At 38.3% G+C, this 12,103-nt stretch overlaps 1 protein-coding gene across 3 annotated transcripts in view; it reads right to left on the bottom strand.

The window, feature by feature from the left end:
* Window positions 1-12,103, bottom strand: part of AGB1 (GTP binding protein beta 1) — a 109,652-nt gene that overhangs the window by 55,815 nt on the left and 41,734 nt on the right. For all 3 annotated transcript variants that reach the window (XM_089418986.1, XM_089418981.1, XM_089418985.1), the window contains exons 3-4: window positions 9,186-9,610; window positions 8,259-8,616 (exon numbers count right to left, since the gene is read on the bottom strand). In XM_089418986.1, coding sequence (XP_089275112.1) covers window positions 8,259-8,616; window positions 9,186-9,610 — 783 coding nt within the window. The remainder of the gene's footprint in view (window positions 1-8,258; window positions 8,617-9,185; window positions 9,611-12,103) is intronic.

Here is a 12,103-nt window from a genome sequence, read left to right as displayed (position 1 = left end):
AATTACTTCAATGTACTTTAAGCAACCTGTAATGTTCCTAAATAGGAAATTAAGTGATAAACAAAGCAAGCAAACAGTCCAGCAATCAGAAAAACGAAATACACATCAAGCACCCATGAAAACACTAGAAATAGAGAACTGTTGAGCCATTTTATTAAATCTTCAAGGGAAAATACAATGATAAAATAGAATGGTGCGCTTGGGCTTGTCTCTAAGGACAAGCGTGACATAACCTAGGGGAGCAAATGTTGATATGAAGGCTGCCCCAACTGTTGCACCAAAACTGATATGCACTGCCCAGAAACTGCATTGTCTACTAGAATCAAAGGGATGGAAACACTACTTCTCGTGCTTAGAAAATTATGAGATTTCATCTCCCGAATCCTTAGCCAAACCCAGGAAGGGTTTGGCCTGGTTCAGACTTCTCAAATTCGAACCCCAAGGAGCCAACCTCAGCTACAATTGCAAAACTCGACCTGCTGGGATGAAGCTGGAAAACCTCCCAAAAACTACCCCAAATCACTGAGATGAGCCCTCCTATGAATTCCCTTCCTTTCCAATTGAGGCTTCGAGTTGTAGCTCTTTCCCTCAAGACCCATGTGTTTGCCTGGACTGGCCCACTACGCTGTCCTCTAAGACTGGAATTCGAACTGCTTGTTTGTTACACTCCCTAGCTCTCAAACTCCTCCTGAGTGTTGACCCATTGATGTCCTTTGAATTCCATGGTTTCCCTGGCTAATGCCCTGGCCCAATGAAGCTCCTCCCTCTACTACATGTTCTCTACCTGTTGACCAAGAAATACGCACTTCCTGGTGATAGTTGAATGGATGTGCTGAGAATACTCCCTGGTGCTCCTCAAGATGCTATGGAACTGCCTTCCTAGGGTGGCACTTGTAGTCCCCTGAAGGTAAGGTTGAATCTCCCGCTTGAGAGCTTCGTGGCTGAACAGCTAGTTGACTCGGCTAAGCAACTCAAGAAAACAGTAAAGTAAATTTCGATATGCAAGAGTGAATGAATGACCAAGTGAGAGGCTCTCCCTCCTTATGACTTTGTGGGCCTCCCTTTGCCTCATGTGGGCCCCTCCAACAGCTATATGATTTCCCTCCAAGCAATTCAAATTGCCCAGTATGCATTCCCACGTGGGTGGCCCCCACCTTCCACTAGCAAACTAATCTACCTGTATTTTCGCCTAAGTCCCTAAGTCGAAATTTCTTGGGTCCTTTTCCTTGGCAAAATTGTGTAGAGACAAGCCCTGTTACAAATGCTTTCGAGAAGGGGCATGACACAACCCAATGATTTCCAAATTAGTTTCCAATAGCAATCACATTGACAATAATTGTAGATAAAACATAAAATAAAATGCAGAAGACAAGCCAACACAAGAGGACACCAGATTTGGCGGTTGCAAGGGAAAAACCCCAATGTGGGGAAAACCCTTTGATCAATTCTTATTATTATATCAAATGTTCAACATAAAAAAAGAGTACAAAAAGTCAAATTTGACTTGCCAAATCAAAGTCAAAAAAAGCTCTGTCAAATCTGCAGTCAAACTCAGCCCTAACCAGAAAGTCAAAGATGGTCAACGCAGCAGTCAAACTTCTCCTTTGCAGCTCGGTCAAAGGCAGTCAAACATGGCCTTCAGCAACGGTCAAATTCAACCCAAAAAAGTCATAAAATCTGTGGTCAAACTCAGTCAACCTGAAGTCAACCCTGCACTCAAATAGGCTTGCAGTCAATGCAGGTCAAAGTCCTCCTTTTTCCTTGGTTCCTGTGCCCAAAAATGCGGCCTGCTAAGACAAAAATTCACCCTGAAAATCAAAGTCAAAGGATGCCCATAAAGTCAAAGTCAACGCTAGTAAAACCCTGGTCAAACTGCAGAAAATTCTTAAATTTTCGGCCTTGAAATTCATCCTCCTTGCCACACGTGTGAGAGAAAGAGAATGCCCAATAGTTGTATGAAGCAATGAGAGGAGAGAGAAGAATGTGTGAGTGACGGTGTGACGACACTTGTATTTATGCAAGTTGTGGAGGGTGAAGAGACATGTCTATTTGAAGGAGATTCAATCAACTAATAAAACACTCATAAAATAAATAGTACCCAAACGATACATGGCTGAAAAGGCCAGAGCCTCACTGTATTATATTCCTCACACTCTCAATGTAATCTACAAAGAATGATAATAGTACAAATAAATACATGAGGAAGTTTGTCTCAAGATAGTATGTCTATTTTGGACACTATGGTTGAGAAGATATCTCAACAACACACTAATCTAGGAGCCTAAACTGACTCCTACCCATGAGAAACAAACTCAATCTAGAAAGGCAAGATTAAATCCTAACTTTCATGATTTTAATTAATTTAATTATTTGGACTTAGAATTGTTATAACATATGACAGTGAAGCTAACATTCCCCCCCTCAATGATAAGTCCAAAATAAGAACCTGGTACCATCTCCAAGTCCTCATGCTAAAAGTGTTGATCCTCAAAAAACACTGCCTGAAAAACCGCCAAAGATGGATGCCAAAAAAACCTTCAATCTGAAGAGAACATGAATCAGCTGCAAGTCTGATTCATCTCCGAATCTTGCTTGATGACTCCATCATGTGCCAAGCTGCAAAATGATCCATCTGTCCTTTGTTTTCAATCAGCATCCTTTGTCCACTAACAAAATGTTGATGACGCCCACTGGCGAATTTGCTTTGTCCACTGACAAAATATTGAGAACGCCCATTGGCAAATTTGCTGATGTCAAAACTGCTCAATGTTGTTTGTTGAAAACTGCTCACTGCTGCTTTTTTTTGTTGAACACCCACTGGCGAATTTGTTGATGATGCCCACTGTATGCTTTTTCGATGCCCACTGGCTGATGAGGATGCCCACTGGCTTATTTGATGAAAACTTTCCACTGGCTGCTTTTTCTAATGTTTTCGAGACTTTCAGTCTGACAACCACCTTCAATTCCATTATCATTTCCCCCCTTTGTCAGCTGAAAGGAGAGACAATTATTTTCACTTGATTTCTGAACTCCCCCCCTTCAGGTGTAGGAGAGTTTCACCATCTTCATTTTACTATAGAATTGGTCTTCATGTGAGACTGAATCCTTCGGTAACACATAGACAACTGTTTGAATGTAGATGACCACTTCCAAGGATCAATCCATGAGTAATTGATCTTCACTCTGGGTGGTTGATTTCGCTTGCAGCATCTTTCGGATGAATGATTTTTCTTGCCACAATGGTGACAAGGATGGAGGTCAAAGCATTTACTCTCCATATGGCCATTTCGCTTACAATGGTTACACTTAACCATATTCTGATCACTGTCTAGAAAACCAACACTTACAAACTGAACTGGCTTTGAGAAATCTGGAACAAACAAAGTGTTTTCTTTGTTGTATCCTAGGCCATGTCGATCTTTGTTGAAGGAGATTTCTTCCCAAGGTCTGATCACCTTCTTGGAAAGAATATCCTGTTGTTGTTCTTCATACTTGTTGTTGCTGCTAACATCCTGTCCTTGATTTATTAAACCTTCTGTGTCACATTGGGCATCAAGCATTAACAGTTCATCTGTTTGACATGCTGCATCAAACTGATCAATTTGATCTTTGGTACTACTTGTTGCATCATTAAGTAGTACAACTGGTTGGATAAGATCACTTGTGTCGCAACTGACATCAGCTTGTTTGATTAGTTCATTTGTGTCACAACTTATATCAACTTGATTGATTAGATCATCTGTGTTGCAACCTTCATTATTATGTTGAATAAGATCACTTGTATCACAACTTTCATGTGTTGTTGTGATGAGGTCTTCTGTGTCACAACTTGCATCTGTCTTCTCTACACATTGTGCATCTAGTAAATCTTGCTTTTCACTTAACTTAATTTGAAGTGCATGAATGAGTTTTTCTTTCACTTCGAGCTCAATTTGAAAATCTTTTGTTGCTTCTAATGTACTGGTCATTTGATTGATTAAGGTTTGATTCTGCTTCAACTTCCATTCCAGTATTTCAACTGTGTTCTGTAACTCATGATTGCAATCTTTCAAATATTTAATCTCCAGTTCTGCACTTTGAAGACGTTTTCCTCCTTTACCCATGTTGATCTTTGACATGCTCACTTGAACTTGCTTTAATCAATTTCACGCTCACTTGATTTGCTTTAATTAACTTCACACTCGCTTGAATTTTGTACAAGGATGAGGGTGTCGAATACCACCGAAAATGCACCCAATGTTTACAATGACAAGTTCAAATGATATTGACTCAGTTGAAGAGAATTGACTCACTTAATTGACTCAGTTGAGGAGAATTGACTTAGTTGAAAACAATGGATTCACTGGACTTATTTGACTCCCTATCAATTCAAAGCTTGGGTGTCGGTTTCAACCGAGAATGCACCCTTACAATTCAACTCAATGTGACTTTGATTACAAGCCAACTTACAAATTATGATTTGCAAATTACAGTTTTGTATTGAGCTTATTAAAAAAATGGTGCAAGTTCATTTTCAAAAAAATTGCTTTTGAATTGATGCAAATGTTGTTGATGTAGATGACAACTTCATTAACTTGATTGGATGTTGATGTAGAATCGTCTTTGACAACTTGATTATGTATTGTTGCTTCTTGATTGTTTGTAGTTCACTTGATTACATAAGCTTGAATGAAAATGATTATGTGCATGCAATTCGCTAATTTGTTGTGTGCTACATGTGTACCATATTAGAAGGATACCACATGAAGGTTAGTGTCAAAACTAGACACAAAACAAAAACAATATCAAGAATCATGTGCAATCACAAACACTCTCACAGTGTACCTAAGATCCCCTTATTCAATTTCGGGCAGATCTAGGACACTTCAACACCACACAAAAATTATGTCTTTATTAAGTATTGAAGTACATCAACCTTCACAACATTGTGATTGAAATTTCTCAAACAATGAGAATGCCAAGCTAACAAATTCTTGAAGCAACTTGTCTTCAAAATTAAAAGGAACTTTTCAAACCACGAGTTACAACCTTATCACTCCAAAGATTTATAAATCACACCTTATCGCTCCAAATTTCAAAATACTTTCACCTTATCATTCCACAAAACATCAACCTTATTACATAATTAATCTCAATCTTCATCCTTATGACTCCCAAATAAAAATTATTTTATCCACTCCTTATCTCTCCCCAAAAACACTCATAATTAAAAAGAAACTTTTCAATTTACTTATGTCTCCCTTTTTGTGAACCTAAAGTAATGGTTTTGTTTTATACTATGTAAAGAAAGGCTCCACGTTAAAAGCTTTAAACCATATACTTTAACTTGGGCTCCACGTTAAAAGCTTTACGCCATATACTTTAAATTTGATGCGTTGAAAAGTCAATTTCAAAAAAGGAATTGTCATTTCAGACTTAAAGCACACCTTAAAAATTTCGTTGGAGAGATTAACACATTTCCCGCACAGTTTTTTATGTAGGTTCCTCCACGCCTTTTGAAGAGTATCTTTGATGCATCCTCTAGCTCTCCAGTGAACGATGATAATTGATTATCGCGCTGCTTCACTACCGTTATTAACATCGCTGCCCCAACAACTATTGGGTGTTGCCACCCATCCTCTTATACTTGAATCTGAGCATGTCTTCTTCTTCTGTGATTATTATTTCCCTCTCATCTTCATCTAAGGTGTCAACTTATAAACTAAGAGTCAGTCTCATGGTCTCGGGATCGAATCTAGTAGCATCCACAAAATGAAGCTAAAGCTGCAGAAAGCAAATAACGTGTCCAACAAAATGGACGCCTATTTGGTTGATCCGTAAGATTTTGTTAACGTGCGATGTTGTCGCTGGTTCCACACGCTCATAGCCACATCTATGTTATGGATCAGATTCTTTAATAGCAATGCCTTCAACTATCAGTCATTGGCAAGCACTGCTGCAAATGTCATAGCATGCTGCTCCGCCATGCCCACCTCAAAACAGCGTTCGAAGAACCTCTTCTGGTAGGTTGCGTGTTCGAACTTGATGTCTGGTGTGAAGGCTGAAGGAATCAAGCCCGTCGTTTTGACAAACTCTCTCAAATATTCAAAAACAGGGCTTTCCGGTCCACGGCTCTAATCCAGGACAGAGCATACGACGGATTCTCTCAACAATGACAAATACACAGAACCAAGATGCAGCACTGGGTGACTTCTCCACACGCAACAATATTGGTGCACTCTCTCGACATCCTTCAAACAGTGGCACGGACTTCTCTAAACGTCGAACTCCATTCGCCTCAAAGATTAAGGAATGAGATTGAGAAAGGAACTCAAGTCAGAAGACAAAGGCCCATGCAATCAGTTTGGAATTTGATTCATTTTGTATTATATTCTGCTCACCATTTGATTCCTCGATTACACACTTTGCGTCATCAGTTACACCAAGATTCACAAAGATTATCCGTCACTCCTGCTTGGAACAATACAGAAATCATCACTCATTATATTCATACAGATGTGCAACTGGAAAGCAAACACAGATGCAAAATACTCTTGGGAAGAAGAGAGCGAAAGACCCCAAGATTCTGCTAAATAAAATCCATGCTACTCCCAAATCCCAAATACTCCCTAGACAAAAATACTATCATGGTGCTACCAAGCCCAAAGAATTGAACGCTCTGATACCACATGAAGGAGATTCAATCAACTAATAAAACACTCATAAAATAAATCGCAAAAATATACCCGAACTAGACATGGCGGAAAAGGCTAGAGCCTCACTGTATTATATTCCTCACACTCTCAATGTAATCTACAAAGAATGATAATAGTACAAATAAATACATAAGGAAGTTTGTTTCAAGATATTACGTCTATCTTGGACACTATGGTTGAAAAAATATCTCAACAACACACTCATCTAGGAGCCTACAACACACTCATCTAGGAGCCTAACTAGTTGGAGAGAATCTCTCAACCAACTAGGCCTAAACTAACTCCTACCCATGAGGAACAAACTCAATCTAGAAAGGTAGGATTAAATCCTAACTTTCATGATTTTAATTAATTTAATTATTTGGACTTAAAATTGTTTTAACATATGAGAGTGAGGCTAACACTATTGGGTTTCATGAGCCTACGTGATGATGTCGACAACCTGAGCAATTTACACGTGTGGGCATAGATTCAAAAACATGTTTCTTCTTGTCCAAATTTGATGATCTTTAGGTCGATTTTGGTCCTCTCAAAAATAGGAATTTAATGCAATCATCAGCTCATTCAAATGAGCTGTCTAAAGTGGAATTTGGTCCTAATTGCCAATTTTAACATCAATATCGACTAATAACATGAGATGGAGTCTGGACATCTATAGGAAATGAGTCAACAAAATGAAACTTGAAAAATGACATGAAATTTGACAAGAAAAGAGAGGAAACATTAGCAACGACAGAGCTAATAGTGCATTAGATGAGCTAAGGGTTAACACATCTTCCAAGCTTCAAAGTTCATAGCTTTAAATATCAGCACGACACATAAGTTATTCTTCTTTTGTTAATAGTGATATGACATAAACAAGTGCGTAGTATTTACTATTTGAATAAAATAATCAAGCACTTTGGGTAGCTACATAGTTTGAACCTTTTTATTGGTGTACTTATAGATAGTACATGTAATATGTCCATTATAGGCCTATGCAAATGTTTACTCATATGACAATACAGTGCAGCCCTAATCAGCTTAAACTGTGCATCGTACATGCTATAAGATAATTTTCTTCTTAACCGATTCACCCCATAATAGAGGCAGTTGTATTACACCTCCAAGCTCATACTTTCATATGAAGGGAGTGCATCTGACCACAAGCGGAAGAAACCAGTTGACTGTTAGCTAGCTGTATCAAGACTCAACAGACACGTTAAATCACAAAATATATTATTCTGCATGCTTTTCAGTAGACAACGGTGCTAAGCATTTATTTTTGTACCCTTGTTGATCAAGTCTCTTAGCTATTACCACTTTATTTAATTAGAATATGAAGACGACCAGAGGCTGGCTACAATACAGCGAAGAAAATGTACCCTAAGTGGGAAAGATCAATATATCCCTAGGAAAACTTTTATCAATATTTACAAAAGACAGATAATGCACATAATGAAATCATTAGAGATACTTCCCAAGAGAAAATTATTTCAACCAGGTCCGTCATCCTAGCATTGGCAAAAAATAACTTATAAAATTCTAGAAAGAGGTTCCTTTGAGAACAGCAAGCATATATACCTTTTCCAATATTGTGTCCCACACAAAGCAGTCCCCATTGGAATATCCTGCAAATAGAAGCCTACCAGAAAATGAGAATGCAATTGCAGTCACAGTTGGAGACTGATTTTCCCTGGGAGGTTGACGATAGACTTGCAGTTGGTGCCCTGTTCGTATGTCAAATAACCTACAGGTACCGTCATCTGAGCCAGATCCAAATCTTAGTCCATCAGGAAAAAACTTCACAGTATTCACATCTGCCTCATGTCCATGAAATGTTCGCATGGCCCTGCTAGCAATTCGCGTATCCCATAAACGGATTGTTGTATCACAAGAGCCTGAAACAAATTCCTTGGGGTTTGTTGCACTGATGGATACACTGCACACAATTAAAATTTAAAATGACACTTCAAAGGCAGAAACACCAGCAAAACTTAAAAACAAAAACTTCTAATTAAACTAACCAAAAAAGGATTGTGCACACGAAGATGATGGATTCTATAAAGGATATATTTGTTTCCCTTCTGAAGCTGTGACTAAATTATTTATTTTTTTATCCAAATACTAGAATATAAATTGATTTTAGGAGTGTTGAAACCACTCATCTTTCTCCTAGCCCATGATGCTCAAAAGCTTTCTTCATTCAAATACTATTTTTGCCATTCTTGTTTTGACAGTTAAATATGAACCAATTCTCCGTTCACATTTAATTTAATTCATGTTTACACTATTTGGCATCGACCAAGATACCTTGATATGCACACGTGACACTAGTGACCAAATCACAAACATTGAACGTAAGACAACATCACATATGGACACAAGCTTAAACAGTGATCACGTAAAGCACAACACAGAAAATGTAATGAAACATATACTACCAACCCACTAAACATTTACTCTTGTGGTCAATGGATGGATCCCATTTGCAGCTGATTGATGGCCTACCTCATAACATCAGCAGTGTGACCCAATGGAAATTCACCTCCAAAGATTGCAATCCTTTGTCCTGTTGTTACGTCCCACTGAATGCATGTCCGATCACCAGAGCCAGTTATTACATGTGTATCCCCATCTGGAACATATTGACAAGAAGAGACATAGCTCCTATGACCACTAAGAATTCTAGAAACAGGTAGATGTCCATCTCTGTCTAACTGGTTGTTAAGCTGGAAAATGGAGCAGACACTGTCAAGCCCACCACATGCAACTGCCTGCCCACTAGGAGAAAATGCACATGTCATCACCCAGGCACAGGGAAGTTTAATTGCATGTGTTTTCTGGCTTGTCAAAGCATTCCAAACTATCAACCGTCCATCTTGAGATGCACTCACAATGCGATTTTTCTCAGATGTCCAGTCCAATGAATAAACCTGTTAATGAGAATAAAATCCAAATAAAAAGGGTCAGAGAATTGTTTTATAAACAATTGGACAGTGCTTAATTTCACCTCTCTCAGGAAAAAAGCATGAGATATTTCAAACTTAATTCCAATGGCAATACACAAATGCATTCACCTATCTCAGAAATTCAACAATAGTATCCATTCTCCCTTTTCAGCATGATTTTGTAAGGACTAGGAACTCTATATTTCTCCTTGCCTTATAAAGATTCATACCTTGAGTTGATTTATTAAATTCTATTCGATATTAAATTGACAGCCAGTCAAAGTCCAACTGTGGCCCTTTTCAACACTTGCTAGAAGTATCTAATAGTAACAACCTGATGAAATGTTTATGTTTGACAGGCTACAAGTTTGTCCATTACATCAATTAGATGAAGATGTGCTGACATTAATTAGGAGAGAACTATTTTGGATGTACAAGGGAAAAAAAAATCTCTTCATGTTTAAACTTTACACTCAATTGCCACAGATTATCAGGTTAAGTAATTACATCCTAAAGATGTACCCTAACAGTTGGTAATTTCAACTAATAAGTTCAAAACAGTAGCGAAATACCACATGCCCCATAATTCATGGTTAAGCATCAACGCACATTGGAGGGGAGACAGGAAAAATACCTTTGGAAACACTGATTCCCTATCCTATGCCAGAGATTTTAAGGAATTTCCACATTTCTGTTGAATCAAATTCAATCATATATATCTTGCTATCTGTCCAGCTTTTAAATTGTCCATTTCAGAAAGTAGATAACGAGCTCAAAGAAAAGACAATGTATGGTGCAATTTTGCAGCTCAGAAAAACATTTTGTGTACAGTTCTCAAAAAGCTTTGATCAGCATGCAAACAATATTATTTTTTGCTGAGCAAATTCAGTTGCTGCACATTTGTAATTGCTACCATAATCACTCTGAAATACACAACAGTGCCACTTGGATAGTGTATGCATCTTTTGGAAAAAGGGTTGATGAAATTATGCATTGATTCAAAATAATTGCCACAAACACAACAGATAAACACCCACAACAATTCCCCTTCATCTATTAATCTGAAAAATCAGGGTTTCAACCCACAAAGAATTTACAAAGAAATTCGGCCCCACTGGAATAATTCGACCCAAGGAAATTCGGCCTACTGGAAACTAGTTGCTGAAGAAATTTGACCTGGAGAAAATCAGCCCCTGCGCCTTGCCCTCGCTCAGCATCTGCACACTCACAAATCAGCCCTGGTAAATCGGCCTCCCCAACAACTGTGCCTCCTCCTCGCTTCAGCAATTCGACATCTCCAATCTCCAACAAATCAGTCTCATGGAACACTCACGAAATTATCCCAGTATTCTCCTTCCTTCTCCTCAGTCGAACTGAACCTCTCGCTCCAAAGAATTCACAATCTCCTTCTCGAGAAAATCACTTTCCCAAAAACATTGTAGCTGCCTCTATTTTCTGTCTGTGTTTTCACCTCTCCCTTAAGGCTTTCATTTATAATCTTCATTATCCCTATCCCTAATCTCTCTTCTAAAAGATCTAAGAGATCAATGGTTGAGATTATTTCTAAGTCATTTATCCTTAGAAAATGACTTAATAGTCCACAATAATTAATTGACTTTAATTATTGTACTTTTCCCATGTTAGACTTAGAAAAGAAGGCATAAATACCTAGAGAGGCAATAAATCATCTCCTACATGCCAAGACACCACACCTATGCAGAAGACCTTTCGAAGCTACCACTAGCTTCAACAATATACGAGTCATCCAACAAAATGATATGATAATGATAATGTAGATGTCATGATAAAATCAAAGCCCCCATGATTGAGGATCTCTTAGCTGTATGTGTCTTAGCTGTATGTGTGTGAGAGAGAGAGGGAGATAATGGTGTCAAACCCTATTGGTCTTGATGGTCGAGGGTGAGGGAGGGGGCTACAATGCGGGCTCACTATCAAAGTAATTGATCATTGTATGGGGCCAATGCAATGACAAATGATATCCCTCAAGCAATGGCCATTATTGAGGGGACCCAGCTATGGGGGATGGAACAACCAAGGGAGCCCTGCTCTTCTACCATCAAAGGTCAAAGGCGAAAAATATTCCCGATAGCAAACTAGTTACTCATGTTAAACTTTTAAGCACGCAAGAAAGATTCATACATTATTAGAAACGGAATCATGTAAAATATATGTTTTTATTACAATGGTCTCATTTGAAAATTGATACAAAGGGGTTAAACTCTCTCTATTTCATTTGCTACATATTTGTGCTACCGATACAACCCAACTACCATATTTAATAATATTTCATTCACAATTTACTCCTCACAGTACCACAAATATCACCATGGGCAAGATTTCAAAAACCTATCTCTCCAAACTCTCTCTTTATTAAAGGCCAACCTGTTTTGCTAACAGGCACGCTTCACACGATTTTTCCTCCTCACATATATCAACCTTCAAATATTATGATCAATG

The sequence above is a fragment of the Pinus tabuliformis genome, chromosome 6 (genome assembly GCF_031772625.1).
Source record: "Pinus tabuliformis cultivar Carrire ecotype Pingquan chromosome 6, CPIR1, whole genome shotgun sequence".
In the NCBI taxonomy this organism is placed as follows: Eukaryota; Viridiplantae; Streptophyta; class Pinopsida; order Pinales; family Pinaceae; genus Pinus; species Pinus tabuliformis.
This window is presented reverse-complemented; position numbering and strand designations above follow the sequence as displayed.